Source organism: Streptopelia decaocto (genome assembly GCF_964273445.1).
Source record: "Streptopelia decaocto genome assembly, chromosome: 6".
Taxonomy (NCBI): domain Eukaryota; kingdom Metazoa; phylum Chordata; class Aves; order Columbiformes; family Columbidae; genus Streptopelia; species Streptopelia decaocto.
The window spans coordinates 68,223,500-68,243,431 of record NC_138660.1 but is presented as its reverse complement, the minus strand read 5'-3'; the positions used below and the strand labels follow the sequence as shown (position 1 = coordinate 68,243,431).

Below are 19,932 nucleotides of genomic sequence, written 5' to 3'. Positions count from 1 at the left end.
CCAAAACCCACTCCTCCCATTTTAAACGTGACAGACGAGTCTGTATGAATGTTCCTCCATACACTAAACAAGAACATTTAGAGGTTCCCATGTTTTCATATCAGTGTAGATAATACTTAGTGTTTACCTCAAAAATACAGTTATTAGTTAAAGGGGAAAATGTTATCATCCTTGTCGTCTCCTAATCTCTAAACTCCAAACTATCAGGAATAAGAATGCTGAAAAAAACGAAAAGCTGGTTAATGAAACATTACTCCTGCTAATCCAACCACACCTTTTCCTTCACACAGACAGATCTTGAAGCAATGACTAATGTAAAATTAACATGGAGCAGAAGGTTATTAGGGAAAAAAAGTACAAAGGTCTACAGGGCAAACACAAGCCCTTTGGAAACAGCCGGCTCTCCGGTGAGGTACCAATGCATTCTCAGGAGCCGTCTGGGAGGGGAACAGGACCAGAGACGGCTCAATTCCTAAACTGCTTTTCTGTAGCATTTGGTATTTCTACCTTCTGCAGAAATTACAATCACCTAAATATATTCTTTTGCTGAAACAGCCTAGGTTCAGCATCAGTGTAATTTTATTCTTCCAAGACTTCATTTCCCAGCTGTCCCAGCCCTAGAGAAGGGAGCTGCATTCAGTAACTCGTATCTGCGGCTGCCCTGGTCAGAGCACTGCGGAGCGCCGGGCGCTCTGCTCCAGCCCAAACCCCCGCCAGCGAACGGCCACACGCAACACCCGCCAGCCGCGCTCACCCCGTGCCCGTGCTCCTGTGCTCCTGTGCCGCTGCTCTCCTGCTTCTTTCCTTTTTTTGGTTTTTTTTTGAGCAGGGGGGTAAATGGGGGAACTGCAAAAAGTTGCCGGCTGCAGCAGCCGCGCTCCCCGGGCGCGGGCAGCGGACCCCCCGGCGCACCGCGCGGTCACACAGAGGTGAACAACCCTTCTCACAGTAAACCACGCTCGGGGAACGAAGCGCCGGGAGCCCGCCTCGCACCGGGGACACCGGCACCCGGTACGGAAACACCGCGTTCCTGGGGGAACGCGGCCCGAGGAGCCCGACACGGGAGAGACGGGGCAGCCGGCACCGGGCCCGGTGCTGCCCGGCTCGGCGGCCGCCGCGCTGACCCTGCCGGACGGGAGCGCAGGCCCAGCCCGTCCGTGGGCCCCCGAACTTTCCGCCCCGCGCCCCCCGGCCGCGGGCGCTGCGGGCGCGGTCCGGCGGGTGCGCTCCGGCAGGGCGGCCCAGCCCGCTGCGGCTGCCGCTCCCGCCCGCGGCGCCGCGCACCGCCCCGCGCACACGGCGCCCTACGGCGCGGCCGCGGGCTGCGCATCCGCCGCGGGCTCGCCCCGCGCCGCGGGAAGCCGGAGCGCCGGGAGGGAGCGGCCGAGGCGAACTGGAGACGGCGGGCCCGGGCCCCGCGCCCCGACCCCGCTGCGGCTCCCGGCCCGCGCGCACCTGCCCCGCGGCGCCCGCCCGCCCCGGGCTCCTGCCCCCGCCGCCCAGGTGCCCGCCCGGAGCCCGGGGCAGGAGCCGGGCGGCGGCAGCTCCGCCCGCAGGGCCCGCGCGGCGCGGCTGGCACCGGCGGCGGCGCGGAGGGCACGCCGTGCTTCGCCCGCGCGGGAGGGCGCGGCGCTGGCGAGCCGGGCGCGGGTCCGCCCGAGGCGGCGGCTCATCGGCCCCGCTGCCCCGGGCCCCTGATGGGCTCCGCCGCGCCTCCTCGCCTCCCGCCTCACCCGCGCGGCGCCCCGGGCAGCCCACGGCCTCCCCAGCCCTCGGACACTCACCGGCGGAGGGAGGCGCCAGCGGGCGGCGGGCCGGCCCCGCTCAACGCCGGCGGGCCGCGGCGGCCCTAGCCCGGGGTCTCCATGGTGGCGGTGGAGGCGCCGGCGCCGCCGAGCACCGTCGCCCGCTCCGCCTGGCCTCGCTCCGCCCCGCTCGTGACGTCAGCGCAGCGCCCAGCCCTGCGCCGCGCCCATTGGCTAGGCGCGGCGCAAGGCGGCACTCCATTGGTGACTGCCTCGCGTTAAACCCGCCAATGGCGGCGGCACTTGAGGTTGCTATGGTTACTGATGCTGTGAGACGGTGGAGCGGGAGGCGCCGCCGTTCCCCGCGCGGGGTTCGCGGCGGAGCGGTGCGCAGAGTCAGGCGGCTCCGCACCGCCCGGCGGCTCCGCACCGCCCGGGGTGCCTGCTGGGCGCGGCCGCCCGCCCGAGCCAGCCGCGGGGCCGGGAGGCTCTTCCAGCGCCGCCGCGGAGCCCGCCAGCCTCCTCGCGGTGAGTGTCCGTTCGCGGCGCGGGAGCGGGCGGGGCGCAGGTGGCTGGAGCAACCGGTTGCAAAATGGCCGCTGCGGGGCGGCGCGGTCCTGCCGCCGGCCGGGCGCCCTGGCGAGGCGGGCTGCCCCAGCGGCCTCGCGGGCTGCCGGGCGGTGCCGCCGCCCCGGAGGAGCCGGCAGAGCGGGGACCGGAGCTGGGGCGGCCCGGGCTGCCGGGAGCCAGCCCCGAGTGCCGGGTGCGGGTCCGACAGCCCTTCCCTCTGCTCACACCCTGGCGGGTCGAGGTGTTCGTGAAAGAGCAGAAAAACACTTTCTACAGTGTTTTAAAATCTCACCGTTTTGAAGTTTCTACTAGTGGTCTAATAAAATTTATGATGTAAATAGTTATAGATGCAGAGAAAATCCAATATGTCTCAAGATACTACAAAACACTTTGAAAATGGGTTTTGGGTGAGAGGGTCTGTGTTAAATGCTTGGCCTTCTTTTTGAGTTACGTGACTCTCCCAAACTCAACCCCTCCCCGTGTCCCAGGGGTTTCTGGCAGTATCGTTTCCCCAGCCCGCTGCTCTTCCAGCCGCGATGGGACGCTCACTGCTGCATTGACCAGTATGAGGATGATGCTGTAAACAGCTGAAAGAAGCAAGATCAGCTTGCTGCTTGAATCTTCCCAGAAATGCATATGTTCTCGTTTTACTCTGTTATGCTTTTGCCTTTTATCTTTTCCTGATGCTTGGCTGGTGCACTAAGTCGTCTCCAGACATTCTCCTGTTGGCAGACTTGGATTTGGGGTGTAACTCAGCAGCCCATGCTGTCTTAAGATGTTGTCTCCTTAAACCCCTTCCCCTGTTGCGTTGATGCAGACTGTGCAGGAATCCTGCTGAAAACTAACATGAAAATGGTACCTGCATTTTTACTGGTGCCTTTTTTTCCATCCAGGTTCGTTCTCCAGGTCAGTGTGCAATGGGAGGTGCCATATTTCTGTGTGGACATAAGGACATGTGATAACACTGATGTGGTTTAGTAAGTGCTGACACTACAGGTAGAACTGTGTTCTTAGCCTCTGTTCAGACAAGAACTGCAGATAACAAGTAGGGGGAGGCTGAACAGGGGGAGTCACCTATAAACTCAGAATTCATATAGTCTCTTCTTTTAATTTCCCACTGACAATGTAGCTGCTATGCTGGAAACTATGTAGGTTATTGATATAATTTTAACCTCTCTAATATTTGTTGCAATTTGTATGGATTAATACAGTAGGAACTCTTACAGTATGATCATGTGCCCAATGGAAAACACCTGGCAGATGTAAACAGGGGTCTTGATTCCTCACTGCCCTGAAAATCTCATGATTCATGCTGTGTTAAGTGGATATAAAATGTTACCAAACCAGAACGGTGGTCTCCTTCTAGGAAAGAGGAGTCCAGAGAAATAATAGCAGAAACTTAATAAAACAAGGAGTAACAAGAGTAAAATAAGATAAGCATGGGAAGGGTCAAACAAGGCTGGAGAGCAAGAAAGAAGGAAAAATAAAGTGTGAAGTCAGGATAAGTAAAGGGAGGAGAAAGCACAGAACCTGTGGGCGCAATGACTTCCATTGGTTGCAGGGTTGCTTCTACCAAAGGTGTTCTGTGTTAATTAAATCAACTCCATATCAGCCTTAACGGGTTTTCACCTGTGCTTTGGATACGGCTCCGTTGTCTTAGCGTCCACAGCCACGCAGCTGGGAGAAAAGGCAGCTGCTTCCTTGCCCTGCTGCTGGGCGTTGCTGTGCTGCGGAGGCACGGCCCCGCGGGACGTGGAGGGGGCACGGCGCCGTCCCCAGCCCTGCGCCCGGGGGGCTGTGACCTTGGCCAGGTCTGGAACGGGCTGTTCCCGGTGCCCGGATCCCTGCGGAGCCCCGCGCTGCAGGGCTCTGTGCTGGAGCACCATGGGGAAAGGGAAGAAATAGCGGTGGGGAGGAGAGAGTGATCTTGAGCCAGTTTGTTTTGGCACAATAGAAGTATAAAGAATTAAAATATTTTGAGGTCCTGTCAGATTTGCAAATATATTGAATATCAGTGAAGAACAGCTATTTCATTCTAGCTGGTATTAGTCATACAGGCATAGCTTTTAAAATTTGTTTTGGCAGGGAGAGCAGCCACTACATTATCTAATTTGACTGCAGCCTATCCCAGGCCATCGATTCTCACCCAGTTGCCCCTGTACTGAGCCCAATAGGGACAGAATATGTTATGGAAAGGCACCCCATTTGAACCTCCCAATAGAAAGCTGCATGCTGTAGTGATTCTTTTGACTTCTTATTCTACTAGTTGATAATAGCCTTTGTCAAATACGTATTTAAACCCCTGTATCAGTTTTAGGATCAGCAACAAACAAGAACTGTTTCTTTTTATTTACCTTTTTCAGGCAGTGACTTGAAAGTAAGATGATCTTTGGTTTTCATTCTCAGCATCGTTCAGCAAGCACTGACTCTATTATGTTTGCAAATCTTATAAAAATCTCATGACATGGTTTCCTTCTTATCCTTCCTGGTTTCTTATGAGCCTTAAATGGGATGTCTTAAAACGATTGTGCTTCTTTTCCAGCTTTTTAGATGAGCAATTTAGTTAGTGGGTATTTGCTGGTTGTTTTGTTGCTACTGTGCTCCTTCAGTATTTCAAGTCATTAATATGTTGTTTTGCTTCATTTAATCTATTCTGAAATTAATCCAAATTGGATTTTCTTCTTTAGTATTGCACAGATGTCCCTTGCAGGACTGGCACGCCTATCTTGAAGTTTAGCATTGTTTCTCTGGTTGCAAGATCACCTCGGTTTTCCCATTGGGTGTAAACATGTGGCGAGAAAGCGGTAACTGTTGCACAGGATGCTCGGCCCTTGGAAACGCGGGTTGTAGAGATAAATACCATTCCCAAAAACAGTGTTGCCTTTGTTTCTCTTTTTCTGGAAACTATCCAGTGCTACCTGTTTTATCTGTGATTTCCTACAGATGCTGAAATTACGAAGGTTTGGCAAAGAAATAACAGGTCAGAGTGCGATGCCCTCAGCCGGCTGAGCCGCGGGGCGGCCGCGCAGCGGGCACGCGGGAAATGGTTCGGGTGCATGGGGGGTTTCTGCCCCCGTTAAAACCTGCAATCTGATTTCAAACGTCACTGCAGGCCATGTGTTGATGTCATGAGAACTCAGTTGATCATGATACAATTGGCTTTGGGTAGTTTGGAAACTGTTACTGCTTTTTAAACTAAATTAAATGAATGTTCTGCTTTGTTATTGTTGAACTGGGGAGGAGTGGCACCTGATAGAAGGTGTATTTCTGAAGTAGGGTGGACTAACGTTTTTCTCTTTCAGTGAGGGCTTTCACAGGAACTTAAAGTTTCAGATAGTAGCCTTCAATTTTAGTAAGAAGGCAATGAAGAAAATATATATGCAAAAAGAAGTTTGGTTCTTATTTATGGACTGTACGTTTCCAGGGGTTGTAAATGAGATGCTTCAGAGAAGCATGCTTTGATTTTTGCAGCGGGATGTCAGACAACATCATGCATTAATTTAAAGTGAAGGTGTGCCAAACACTTCCCTGCACACAACTCTGCAGATTCAGCCTGGCCAAACTGGCAGAAGCTTTACAAAATGATACTGGTTGTGCTGACAAAATAACCCGCAGGGGCTTCTAAATCACGTGAATTGTCTGTCCCTCCTGCCTGCGTCTCACAGGCTGCAGACAACCTGCTGTGTCTTCAGCCGTGCTGCCGTCCGGCGCGGGAGGGGATCGGAGCTGGGGCCACAGGGTCCTGCTTCCCCGGGCTCCCTGACCCCGGTGGCCCTTAGGCCTGGCTGTGTCTGCTCCTTAAGCTCGGTTTGTGAAACAATCTGTTAAACTCTGAGAGGCCTGATGCACACTTGCTCTGAAATACAGCCAGAAATGTGCAAATCACTGCAACTGAGAAAGCTGTAGCTTCTCATAGAGTGTAATAGGAAAAAGGAGCTTGGCTTAAGGAGGAATTTGACTTACTCAGAGTAGTAAGTTCTTGAAGCACTGCTAAATGAAAACTGCTCCCCATCCAGCATAAAGTAAGGCAGCTGACTTCTGCTGGAGCTCATCACGAAACCCCAGAGGTGTGCCCAGCAAAGGGTCTGCCAGCGGAGCGCTGGGGCGGCGAACGGCTCCGTGCGCCGGCAGTAACAAAGCCTGCGTGAAAATGGGGGAGGTGGAAATGCTTCCAGCTTTCAGGTTATCATCACAAAGTTAGATGTTAGCGGATGGTATTAGTCCTAGGAAACGTTCTCTCCTGGTTGCTTAGTTAGTTTCGGTGGTGTTGGTGTGTGTCTTTTAATGTGTGTTAGTTCCCTTAGAAATACAAACACTTCCTTTCTGTTGTGTATTTGTACAATATGAAGAGTATTTAGTATCGACCCAGACTTTACAAAACACTGTGGTGTGTTGAACTTGCGCCTGCAGCCCCGTGTAAGCGAGGGGCCGGTACCCTGCGGAACAGGACCCTCAGCACCAGGTCTGACTGCGTGGCCGGAAGAACGGCCCTGGAACTCTTATGCGGAAATAACAGGCAGATTTTCTTCTTGCACCGTTTGAAATTATCTACATGGGTAATATGACTTTGTTCTGAAATATCTTTTAAATGGTGAAAGTGTTGCAGTTTTTAATTTCTACACAGATGGAGTTTGAAGTGCTGTGCCCTGCGCAGCTCCGAGTACCGCCTGGTGGGGCAAGGAAGCGTTTTCTTAAGCTACTAAAGCGATAGGTTGTTTGCTTTTTCCTCTTACCGTGAAGTCAAATGTTCTAGTTCTGTATAAGCAAGCAGTATTCGTTTGATCCATTTTAGCACTTAGAAGGCAGGTCAAATTTTGGACATGAGCATCATTTCGTTGGTGCTATTGAGCAAAGAAATCCTAATCAAGGAAGTTATTTCCCAATGTTTTTCTGCACTATTAGGTCTGGTCTCCTTGTTCATGTGAATTGGATCTTTTTTGGTTTAAAACAGAAAGAACACTGTATAATTTTTATATGGGTGGCTGAAACACTTGGTTCCGAAACGCCTTAAGAGATAATGAAATTGCAATATTTTGTTCCACTAATATATTAATAAATTTCTTTATAGGCTCTCAAGCTACTCCTTTGGCTTTGTTTTTTACTAACAGAAAAAAGGCAAAGTGAAAAAAGAGCCAAGGCAAAGCCCAGGTACTCTGTTGTAGCGCAGAGGATGTTGATTCTATGGCAATTTTCTGTTACAGTATCTTCTGTTGTGCTAAATGAGTACCGTAGATTGAAGCATTGCACCTGCTGGGTGCTAGAGCAGCAGCGGGGGAGGCTGCTCACCGCACCATTGCCAATATCCCGCTTTCCACGTGGACTAGCGAACGAGCAGATTTGCTTTACAAGTCAGACAGTTAAAGGTCGATTTAACTATACATTTGTTATTTCTTAAGTAACGGAGAAAATTGGAGGGTGCCATAATGGATAACTCAGACTCGCATCTTTAAATTAGTATGTTGAAGTATATTGTTTAATTTGTAACTTATATCTAGGAAGCTAGATGGAACATTAAGAATATAAACAGTATATAATAAAACTCTGAATTTCTCGTGTTCGAATCCCAAAGCCTGCGAACGCTGCCTGTGAACTCTTGCCCTTGGCTCGGCGTGGCGGGTCTGCCCGGCTCTGCCCCGTGCCGGCGGTGCCGCTGGCTCCGGGCAGCGTGGCGTGTCCCGGTCCCCGCAGTGCCTGCGCTCCCTGCGGAGCCGCGGCCGCGCCGTCGGTGCTGCCGCGCCGTCGGTGCTGCCGCGCCGTCGGTGCTGCCGCGCCGTCGGTGCTGCCGCGCCGTCGGTGCTGCCGCGGCCGTGCGTCCGCTGCCGGCCTGGACCGGCCTTTGCTCGGAACCAGCCGCCACCCGAGGCGCCAGCTGCCTTGCTCGGCTCAAGGTGGCGGGTGGCCTGGGTGACTTCATTTCCTGCCCTCTCTTTGGCTCTTGCCAACTCAAAAAACATTGACTTCCTTACTTTTATTTGCTTGTTGCAATTTTTTCCCTCTACATGAAACGTTTTTAAAGTGTGTTTAATCTCGGATTTGCTCCTTGCAATGTGCAAAGGCCGAGGTGAGCAGTAGCTGTCTGGTGACGGGCGGGCGCTCCGGAGCAGGTGAGCTGTGTCCCCGTGCACTCACAGGCTGTTCACGAAGCCGATTGTTTTAAGTGTTACTCAAATTGATCTTCCTACTTTGGATTAAGTTTTACTTAATGAGGAAGTAATGAGATTATAACAGACAAAAAGGACCATGTCTCTTTTGGGAATGCACCATTTCTGATACTTGACTTTATTTCAAACAGATCCATAATTCTTTCTTTAGGGAATGCAAATTTAAATGATAATCAAACTGTGGGACTTTTCTAGCAAGTGTTTTGACACTGAATGGTACCAGTATTATACTGTGTGTTTTCTTCTGGGGAAAGGATTGGCTGCTGCAAGATTAAAGCGTTCTGGATGAGTGCCATTTCCAGCTGGGCAGTTCAACTGGACCAGAGAAGGCATCTGATTAAAGGATAAAGCTGGTTATTGGTTTGTTGTTTTTACTCCATGCCCTATGACAAAAATGATTTTTCGGCCTCTTTTCCCTAGCAATAATTAGGACCCAACAACTGCATGTCAATATTCCTCCTATTTGAATGGAAACGTGCAGGAGATGAGTAATTAACATTTCCTTTAAAATTGAAAACCTAGAAAAAACCTCCCACAAAATATTTCATAAATCTCCAGGTATTGAAAAGAGATCACTGAAATAAGGGACTGGTATGTTTGGGGTTTTTTCCCAGGTTTGGATGTTTTAGGAAACGTGTGTGAATCTGTAATCCAAGCCCACTGGTGTTGTGTTAGACGTTCCCAGCGCAGTCAGCGGTTCACGTCTGGGTTCAGTTGTGTATGCCCACTAGTAACCTGTGTCAACCGCCGGCGGGTTCGCAGCACCTGCTGCTGCAAAATTAACCTGCATTCACACAAAATATGAGGAGCTATTAAACTGTCATTGATTATGCTGTTAAATTGTATTTTGTGTAGAGCTGATGTGGCTTCGTATCATTGATTTTACACTTAGTAATTTGACTGATTTAAAAGATGCACACAAAGTTTTGTTCCAAGGAGCATGTCCAGGTCATTAAACACTGCGCCCCCACCCGGTCATTTTGCCCTTGTGTTGATTAACAACCGTTTAGCTGAGAGGAAAACTGCCCGTCGTGACCCGAGTGTGCAGGGATGTGTGTGCAAACGGTGTGAGCTGGGCAGGAGTGTGCAGTGTGCAGGGATGTGTGTGCAAACGGTGTGAGCTGGGCGGGAGTGTGCAGTGTGCGGGGATGTGTGTGCAAACGGTGTGAGCTGGGCGGGAGTGTGCAGTGTGCGGGGATGTGTGTGCAAACGGTGTGAGCTGGGCGGGAGTGTGCAGTGTGCGGGGATGTGTGTGCAAACGGTGTGAGCTGGGCGGGAGTGTGCGGGGATGTGTGTGCAAACGGTGTGAGCTGGGCAGGAGTGTGCAGTGTGCGGGGATGTGTGTGCAAACGGTGTGAGCTGGGCGGGAGTGTGCGGTGTGCAGGGATGTGTGTGCAAACGGTGTGAGCTGGGCAGGAGTGTGCAGTGTGTGGGGATGTGTGTGCAAACGGTGTGAGCTGGGCGGGAGTGTGCAGTGTGCAGGGATGTGTGTGCAAACGGTGTGAGCTGGGCGGGAGTGTGCAGTGTGCGGGGATGTGTGTGCAAACGGTGTGAGCTGGGCGGGAGTGTGCAGTGTGCGGGGATGTGTGTGCAAACGGTGTGAGCTGGGCGGGAGTGTGCAGTGTGCGGGGATGTGTGTGCAAACGGTGTGAGCTGGGCGGGCGTGTGCAGTGTGCAGGGATGTGTGTGCAAACGGTGTGAGCTGGGCGGGAGTGTGCAGTGTGCAGGGATGTGTGTGCAAACGGTGTGAGCTGGGCGGGAGTGTGCAGTGTGCGGGGATGTGTGTGCAAACGGTGTGAGCTGGGCGGGAGTGTGCGGGGATGTGTGTGCAAACGGTGTGAGCTGGGCGGGAGTGTGCAGTGTGCGGGGATGTGTGTGCAAACGGTGTGAGCTGGGCGGGAGTGTGCAGTGTGCGGGGATGTGTGTGCAAACGGTGTGAGCTGGGCGGGAGTGTGCAGTGTGCGGGATGTGTGTGCAAACGGTGTGAGCTGGGCGGGAGTGTGCAGTGTGCGGGATGTGTGTGCAAACGGTGTGAGCTGGGCGGGAGTGTGCAGTGTGCGGGGATGTGTGTGCAAACGGTGTGAGCTGGGCGGGAGTGTGCAGTGTGCGGGGATGTGTGTGCAAGCGGTGTGAGCTGGGCGGGAGTGTGCGGGATGTGTGTGCAAACGGTGTGAGCTGGGCGGGAGTGTGCAGTGTGCAGGGATGTGTGTGCAAACGGTGTGAGCTGGGCGGGAGTGTGCGGGATGTGTGTGCAAACGGTGTGAGCTGGGCGGGAGTGTGCAGTGTGCGGGGATGTGTGTGCAAACGGTGTGAGCTGGGCGGGAGTGTGCAGTGTGCGGGGATGTGTGTGCAAACGGTGTGAGCTGGGCGGGAGTGTGCAGTGTGCGGGGATGTGTGTGCAAACGGTGTGAGCTGGGCGGGAGTGTGCGGGGATGTGTGTGCAAACGGTGTGAGCTGGGCGGGAGTGTGCAGTGTGCGGGGATGTGTGTGCAAGCGGTGTGAGCTGGGCGGGAGTGTGCGGGATGTGTGTGCAAACGGTGTGAGCTGGGCGGGAGTGTGCAGTGTGCAGGGATGTGTGTGCAAACGGTGTGAGCTGGGCGGGAGTGTGCAGTGTGCGGGGATGTGTGTGCAAACGGTGTGAGCTGGGCGGGAGTGTGCGGGGATGTGTGTGCAAACGGTGTGAGCTGGGCGGGAGTGTGCAGTGTGCAGGGATGTGTGTGCAAACGGTGTGAGCTGGGTGGGAGTGTGCAGTGTGCAGGGATGTGTGTGCAAACGGTGTGAGCTGGGCGGGAGTGTGCGGGATGTGTGTGCAAACGGTGTGAGCTGGGCGGGAGTGTGCAGTGTGCGGGATGTGTGTGCAAACGGTGTGAGCTGGGCGGGAGTGTGCAGTGTGCGGGGATGTGTGTGCAAACGGTGTGAGCTGGGCGGGAGTGTGCAGTGTGCGGGGATGTGTGTGCAAACGGTGTGAGCTGGGGGGCTCCGGGCCGCTCTGGGCAGTGCTGAGGGCTGCTGACCGGACCCTCCCGTGGTCGCGGCGGGAGCCGCTGCTGCTGCGCTGGCTCCAGAGCTGACTCACCGGCGCTCGGGGTTCAACTTCTATTCGGATGGAAGGGAGGAGGGTCTTGCTTTATTACTGGCTATTCCCATAGTTCAGAATGTACTTAAGCCACACACCTCAGTCTCTGGCAAGTGTTTACATTAAGATCCGCCCAAGTGTTGAGCTGAATTGGAAGATAATCTTTACAAAAGTGTCAGCGGGAGGAGAAGCGGGGCACGGATAAACCTCATGTTTTTTCCTGTTCCTAAAGGGTTTAGTCATGGCTGGCTGTAGACAGAGCTGATTTAGCATTCTTGGGGAGCAGTTTTCTGTGGACTAAAGGCTTCTGTTGGATGCCTGTTTCATCTTTTGTACTCTTGCTGTCTAAGATGCATCAAGGCTCCCGACCTAGAGGCTGCGTTGGAGTTTGAACAAAGCCTTGCAGCAGGGCGTCTGAATTCAGGCTCAGACCAACTTCCGTAGTACTGAAGGGGTTTTTACATGCAGCAGCATTAAAGCAGAAGTAAATTTAACTTGCAGGGCTTTTATAATTTTGATTGGTACATGTTCTAGTTACTGAAGACAAAATACAGAGTTATACAGATCTTGCCCTTTCCAAAACCACCTTAGCATTCATTTGCATTGTTTTAGCCAAGTCATAATGTTGAATTTGTCATAACAGAAAATAATGTCCATTAAAAGGCTGAGATCAAATACAAACAGGCTGGAAAGGAGTGGGCACACCAACCGGCCAGTGAGTGTGTTTGCGCCAGCTCTGTTCTCACTGCTCACCCCGGGCTGCCCTGTGCCCGGCCCCCGCCCCGGCCCTGTGCACCCCCCCCTGCCCTGGCCCTGTGCACCCCCCCCCCCCGCCCTGTGCCCCTGTGCCCCCCCCCCCGCCCCGGCCCTGTGCACCCCCCCCCCCGCCCGGCCCTGTGCACCCCCCCCCCCCCCCCGCCCTGTGCCCCTGTGCACCCCCCCCGCCCCAGCCCTGTGCACCCCCCCCCCGCCCGGCCCTGTGCACCCCCCCCCCGCCCTGTGCCCCTGTGCACCCCCCCCCGCCCTGTGCCCCCCGCCCTGTGCCCCTGTGTGAGTGCAGGTGGGACTGGGGGTCTCCAGCGGTTCCTTCCAACCCCAGCATTCTGTGATTCTGTGGTTACAGGTCGAAACCAAATAGTTGCTTTAAGTGGGGAAAAATGGAATCAAGGGGATGAGTGGGCGGACCTTTCTCTTCCTCTCTTTTTCCCTCAACTCTTGAGGAGTGTGGTGACTTTGAGATAAAACTGTGAACTTATTTACAGGTTACTATTAGATTGTAAAATACGCATTAATCATTCAAAAGGGGAATGAACTCCCTCACGTATTATCATGTTTTCTTACTCCGGTGTATCTTTAATGTCAGCCTTTGTCATCAGATGTTGTTTGATGTAGCTTCTGACCAGCTGGTATTGTCAATTACTTTCAGAACAAATTGGAAGAGGTCCCTTTGTTGTTAATGAAGGGTGACTCCTGGGTGAAGACAGCTGACATTTAGACTTTGATATTTTTGGTTTAGTGCAAGGGGCAGTTTCATGGCATTGTTAAATAACAGTGACAAATACCCATGAAGAAGCACTGAGAAACGTCACGCTTTATCAATGAGCGTTCACTGTTTTCTACCTGGTTTGGTCATGGAATAGTCGCTGTGCAAAGCCTGGTGCTCATGGCATCACTTGCCTTGTGTCTTGCTCAGTTGACAAGTCCAGAATTAATGTGCAACCAGACAAATGCCAAAGGTGTGACAGAGCGGACGGGACCTTGTGTGTAGGAAATCCTGGTGACGTAGAGCTGGCTCTGAGGGAGAGGGTTTGTGAGGCTGCTTGTACTTCACCTTCACCTTCTGGCGCTGTGCAGCAATCAGTTCAGCTCAAATGCAACACCTGGTTTGACTGATTGTTTTTCCTTGTATGCCAGACCTGCGACGGTGCCCATCCGTGTTTAAGGTGAAAGTACGGGTTTTAAAACATCAAGGTTCTTTACTATGTTGTATATTGTAGGATGACATGAACACTCGCTGGGCGCCTGTCAGAGCTGCTCCTCGGGAGCTGAGCTGCCGCTGGACTCGGTTGGCAAGTGCTGCTGCACAGACTCTCACGGGGTGGAGAGGGTTCCGTACGTAAACCGTGGTCTCTAAATGTAGGAAAAGAGGGATCTTTTCAGGCGCTGTTTCTGAAAAGCAAAGACCACTTCAAATACTTACGTTTGGGTCAAGAGGGCTGTTATATTTTGAAAAGCACAAAGCAAAGAATAGGTGATCTATGTGACAGCATTACAGATTCATCAAGGAGATAATATTGCGTTTTCTTTTTCTTAGCTATTAAATTGAGAGGCACATGAAATCTCTCTTAAAATCAAAGATGAACTTCTGGAATTTCTGTTCAATTATGTTTTTAGTGAGATGTTTCCTCTCTCCTCAGAAAACAATACATATTTTTAATGTGCTTTTAGCGTGTGTCCACAATCTTGGTATTCTCAAAGCGTTCGTTTGTTTCTCAACAGATACAAAAAATACGTGAAAAATGAAAATGGGCGAACCAGACCATGGAACGTCCTTTACAAGTCGTAGGATGAGTGGTGTAGGTAGGTATGCTATCATGTTCAATTTAATTGCTTTATCACAATCTAGAATAAAACTACTTATGAAATTAATGTGAAATTAATAGCTACATATGGAAGCTGCTATGGCATTCTGATTGTAGAATCACAGCTGGTTTGGGTTGATGGACCTCCCCAGCTCCCCAGTGCCCCCCCTGCCATGACAGGGACATCGTCACCAGCTCAGGGTGCTCAGAGCCCGTCCAGCCTGGCCTGGGATGTCTCAGGCATGGTTCATCCACCCCCTCTGGTACCTGCCCAGGCTCTCACCGCCCTCAGGGCAACAATTCCTTCCTTATATCTACTAAATCTCCCCTCTTTTAGTGCAAAATCACTTCCCCTTGTCCTGTCACTGCTGGCCCCGGTAAAAACTTTTTCTGTTTTCCTTATGATCCCCCTTTATATATTGAAAGGCCGCAGTCAGGTCTCCCCAGAGCTTCTCCTGTGCAGCTGACCAGCCCAGCTCTCTCGCCTGTCCCCAGCAGAGCTGCTCCAGCCTCGGTCATTCCTGGGGCTGCTCTGGCCCCTCTCCAGCAGGTCCATGTGTGTCCTGTGCTGGGGACCCAGAGCTGGACCAGCACTGCAGGGGCTCACAGAGCGGGCACAGGGGACAACGCCCTCGCTGACCTGCCCCCAGGGCTGGGGACACAGCGCAGGGTACACGTTGCTGGCTCCTGTCCCATTCTTTTGTCCTCTGCGGGGCTGCTCCCGGTCTGTTCAACACCCGGTCTGTACTGACGCTGGGGATGGTGCTGGTGGTTGACTTGGAAAAGGATCTTTCCACAGTGAGGAACCGCCTGGGGTCACGGTGTCAAACTTCCTGTAGGCAGGTGGCAAATGAAAACCCTTAGGGGAGACTCGCAGGAGAACCAGGGCATAGCTTGGCGGGATCTACCTTATCGTTTTATATGGGGCCCTTCTGCAAAACCGTTTGCCAGACCCATCGCTTCCAGCCACTGTGGTTTTAACAGTGAATGGCAAAAAATCTCTCTGCTAATACCTGACAGCAAGTTTCACTACCAAGGGAACCTAAAAAAGAGGTTGGAATAAAAGGCCCTTTCCTTATCCCTGTAAGCTTCCTAGCTTGTGTAAAGTTGCTGAGGATCTGTGCACTAATGCTTTACAGTACTGGGACAAAAGACCAAGTATTTTCGTATACCATCATAACTGTATCTCAGGCTTTAGCAAATGTTTGTTAGAGAAGATTGTGAAAACGCGTTTTAAAACCTAAATGGTTAATATTTTCTATTTTTATTCATGTGTATATATTTGTGGGTATGTACATACATATAAAAATATATAAAATTAATTTTCTTTGTAAAATATGAGGCACATCCAATACGTTAGCTGTTAAATACAAAGTTTACATCCTACAGGACAAGGGCCAGATTTTGGAGTTAATCTCCCACAAGTAGACCCAGTTGACTTCAGAAAATTCTTCTGAGTAAAGTCCTCAGTAGAAGAAGAAAGAGATTAAGATTAGTAGCAACAATCCATGAGGTTCAGACGCACAGGCTGAAGGAAAAAGCATGTCAGAAGCAAAGATAAAATGAAATTATCTGGGGGCAGATGTCTGGAAATTGAACCTGTCTTTCACTCTTCCTTGTTCTTTTCTTAGATATGGGGGATGGTGAATGAGTTACCTGAGGAAGTACCTGGGGTACCTACTTCCTCTTACATTAGTTCTATGTATAGCTATGTATATTTATATGTTCTATGCAAAACATTTTTAAGAGTGTAGAAAATATCAGATGATGTTGCTAAATTAAAGTGGGTTCTTTCAGAGACAACTTTCAGGCTTCCAAACATTACCACAAGCTCTTTTGTTCAGAAACCCGATATAGTAACAACATTTTTTCAATCTACATACCGCCGTGTTTAACCTTTCTACATAAATGGGTTCTCTCTGCTTATTCACTGCTCTCCGGTACATTTTTCTGTGGGTAGCACAGATGAAGACAGCCCAGCCAAAGCAAAACAGTGCTTCTCCCTGTTGAATTACAGCATTCCTTGTTCTTCCCATCTATTCATCCAGGGGGATCCCGCAGCCTCCCTTCCTAGTTGTTTTCTGGGCTGTGTTCGTTATTGCTTCCTGTATACCAGTATACACTTTACATTTTTAATTCTGGTTTTCCATGCTTTTTGTTGTCAACCGTCTTCTCTCACTTCATATTGTGAGAAAGGGTGCAAAAAAGATGACATGGATGTGTCTCGCGGTCACGTCTTATCCTTATTGCACTGTCCTGGGGAAGAAAGGTGGCGTAGAGGAAGCAGGATTGCAAAGGCAACGGTGAGAGCTGTCAAACAGGGACTGCAAACTGGGATCGCTTTGAGTGGTTTGAGATGACGATGCTGACATATAGGCCAAAGAAAAGAGAATTGGTCCAGATATTGCAGTTTTGAGTGCCATACCCAGACAGGGCTCCTGCCCCTGGGTATCAGCACCACAACTCAGAACAAGCCATGGGAGAGATCCACGCAAGTGGAATGATTTGGGAATAACTCAGATCCCTGGACAGAAGGGGAGTGACAAAGCGAGGAGCTGGCTGTAGCGTAAGGGCTTGGGCAACACAGGCACTGCACACGTGTAGAGCGCTCCGGAAACACCGACGTCGGGTGCCCACACAGGCCTCTGCAGCAGGTGCTGCAAGGAGCGACTTGGATCTCCATTTCCTCGGGAAGGTGACCGTGTCGCACCTCTGTTCCATCACTTACCTGCACACAGGTTGCTGTCCTGGGATTAGCTGAGGATCTCTGATGCTGGAACGTCACACGCACATGCTTTTCAAGTATCGTGCGATTCAAAAGCGCTGCACCAAGGAGGCTTGCTCAGTGGCTCCTGGTGAACGTGCCAGGACGCAGCTGAGCTGCCTCCCCGGTGCTGCTGAGCGTCCGCCTGCCCCAGCCTGTGACGGGCTGCCCCGCAGCCCCTGCCCCGCAGCCCCTGCCCCAGCCTGTGACGGGCTGCCCCGCAGCCCCTGCCCTGTCCTGCACAGCGTGGCACTGGGGTTGCTGTAGATGGGAAGGGACCGCGAGCCTCTGGGAGCAGGGACGAAGGAGTTATAGGCTTAGGAGGAAGAACTGAATCAGTGGCTTTTCAGAGGGTTTGGAGACTGGACTCTTGTTTCTTTGAACATGGAATTATGTTCCAGGATCTCTGCTGGACGATGTTGGAAGCAATCTCAAAAACAAGGAAAAAAATCTTCACACAAAATCTTGCTGAATTAGGAGTGAGAACTTCAAATTTGGACAGATGATAAAAGCCCACAGATGAACAAAGCTGCGTCAAGTCCTAAAAACTGGGAGAAAGGAGATCCATACCAAGCTCATAGGAGGGGTAAAATGGAAGAAATGAGTGAATCAAACTACTGATAGTTTTTTGTGTAAGGTATTTAGAGAATAAAAAAGTAGTCATAATACAAGATCAAAGCTGTAACCTGGTTAGCGTAACACTGATTTCATGAAATAATTGGCATGTTGTGCAGCTGAGTGGGAGCGAGGCAGGAGCGTGGGGCTGGGGGAGCGAGGCAGGAGCGCGGGGCTGGGGGACTAAAGCAGGAGTGTGGGGCCGGGGCAGCGAGGCAGGAGCGCGGGGCCGGGGCAGCGAGGCAGGAGCGCGGGGCCGGGGCAGCGGGGCAGGAGCGCGGGGCCGGGGCAGCGGGGCAGGAGCGCGGGGCCGGGGCAGCGGGGCAGGAGCGCGGGGCCGGGGCAGCGGGGCAGGAGCGCGGGGCCGGGGCAGGAGCGCGGGGCCGGGGCAGCGGGGCAGGAGCGCGGGGCCGGGGCAGCGAGGCAGGAGCGCGGGGCCGGGGCAGCGGGGCAGGAGCGCGGGGCCGGGGCAGTGGGGCAGGAGCGCGGGGCCGGGGCAGCGGGGCAGGAGCGCGGGGCCGGGGCAGCGAGGCAGGAGCGTGGGGTGGGGACCCAGGCGTGCCCCGCGTGGGTGACCCACTCCCCCGACACCTCCTGCGGGGGATGAGGATGCGGTGCTGTTTGGGATTCTGTGAGAGCCTGGCACAGGCCAATAAGCCAGGAAAACAAGTTGGTTAATATTAGGCAGTGATGTGTCTGAGGTTACCTTGAGCGCCCTCCTCTTTGTCTGTTGACTCACCTTGTCCAAACAGGATCTGCAGCCTCGGTTTCTGTGTTCGCTCTGATGTGGCTGCAGCTCTGCTCAGTCTCAGCCGGCTCCTGGGGTACATGCTGGGGGTGCCTGTCCTTGGGGGGCTGGCGAGGGGGAGCGGAAATGGAGCGGGTGGGTTTTAGGAGTGTGAACATAAGCTCGAACTAGGACTCTGTGGTGAACTTGAGGTAACTGCAGCTCAGTGAATATGGCAATCGCCCGATGGCAATTGCCAAAGGGACCGTTGGGAGTTGTCTTCACTGTGTGGCCAAAGACCAGCCTGGTTCAGTCTTTATTGACTTTAAATGCTTCTTCAGCAAAACTGCTTCCTCTGGGTGTTTTGGACAACAGTCTTTCCGTACTGCCACGGTCTTTCACATACTGGTGAAGTGGACGTTACAGTGCAGAGTGCATGCAGCAGAAACCCAGAACGACGTTTTCCTTGCCTTTCAGCACCTTCTCTTTTTTAAGGAGATCCCTTCTTTTCCCAGGGCCCTACAGAAGTTTAGTGGGCAAGTGATGCTGTTCTTACGGCTGCAGGTTCAAGGGGAAACGTAACTGCAACTCCTCCTGTTTACGCACAGCTAGCAGTCTGCATACCTTTTAGAAAGAAATTGCTCCTATTTTTCAGTCCATGGATTGCGATACATATTGAGGTCATTTTCCAATTCGTGAAACCATAGTGCGTATATTGAAACCTAGGTACTTCTGTAGCAGAACTTACTAAAATGCCAGTAAACCCAGTTTTATTATTTAAGTTCACATATTAAAAAAACTTTTAAAATTTACTCTTTATAAACAGAAAAATGGGTAATGTTTCTCCAATAACTTCTGCTAGCTGACGTTTGTTTCACATTCCTATTCACCAACTAACAATTTCTTTGTTATGGAAACTTTTAATGTTTAAAATCTACTGTTTCTAATTTCTATCTATGATGCTTTCACTTTATGACTCAGACTTAAAATATTTCTGCAGAATTTGAAATGACTGTGTGTGTTCTATGTGCTGGCTAGAAAATCGGGTTGTTCCTCTGAGGAACGGTCTCTGCAGCCAGAGCTACAAACCTGGCGGCTACAAACACCTGCGGGAACTTGTTGCGGCGGAAAAACGGGCGTCTGCAAAAATTCAACTAAAGGTATGATTTTTGTAGTATTTGTAATGTGAATGATTTTAAAATGTAATGTTCGTATTTCTTGTCAGTGCCCCAAGGAATCTGAGAATGAGTAGGGGTAGCAATTGCTGTAACTGTTCGGCAAAATGGGGCAAAAGATGAAAGTTTATCACAGTCAGTGTTACTGTGATTTCCTTGAATCGGAGATGCAGAATATGTTTGTGTGCTGCCTCCCCGCAGCCAGGAGCAGCGTGTTTCAGCGCCGTGTTTGCCGGAGCGCGTGACGGCGCCGAGGGGCTGTCGCTGCGCAGCTGCCCCAACGGTGCCGAGACGCTGCTCCGGAAACACCGCGGGGCTCCTCCTGAGCGCGGAGCTGCGTGCGGCCTGTAACGCTGTGACTCTGGGCTGTCACGATTTGAAAAGGCAGTCACATCCCCAGGAAAAAGTGACTTCTGAAGAAACGGGCACTGATGCACAGTCAGCTGAAATAGTTCCTTTGGGCCGAGAAACAATACAAGAGCGGAAAACATATTGATTTGAAAGAGACTGCTCCAGC

The 19,932-nt window shown here is 52.0% G+C and overlaps 2 protein-coding genes across 3 annotated transcripts in view; one reads left to right on the top strand and one right to left on the bottom strand.

Moving 5' to 3' along the window:
* Positions 1–1,925, bottom strand: part of PKP4 (plakophilin 4) — an 86,494-nt gene extending 84,569 nt beyond the window's left edge. For both annotated transcript variants that reach the window (XM_082056427.1, XM_082056428.1), the window contains exon 1: positions 1,785–1,925. The gene's annotated coding sequence lies outside the window, so the exon portion shown is untranslated. The remainder of the gene's footprint in view (positions 1–1,784) is intronic.
* Positions 1,926–2,035: 110 nt separating this feature from the next.
* CCDC148 (coiled-coil domain containing 148) overlaps positions 2,036–19,932 on the top strand; it is a gene marked incomplete at its 5' end in the record, with an annotated part of 57,952 nt that continues 40,055 nt past the window's right edge. The window contains 2 exons of the mRNA XM_082055998.1: positions 2,036–2,508; positions 2,804–2,894. Coding sequence (XP_081912124.1) covers positions 2,036–2,508; positions 2,804–2,894 — 564 coding nt within the window. The remainder of the gene's footprint in view (positions 2,509–2,803; positions 2,895–19,932) is intronic.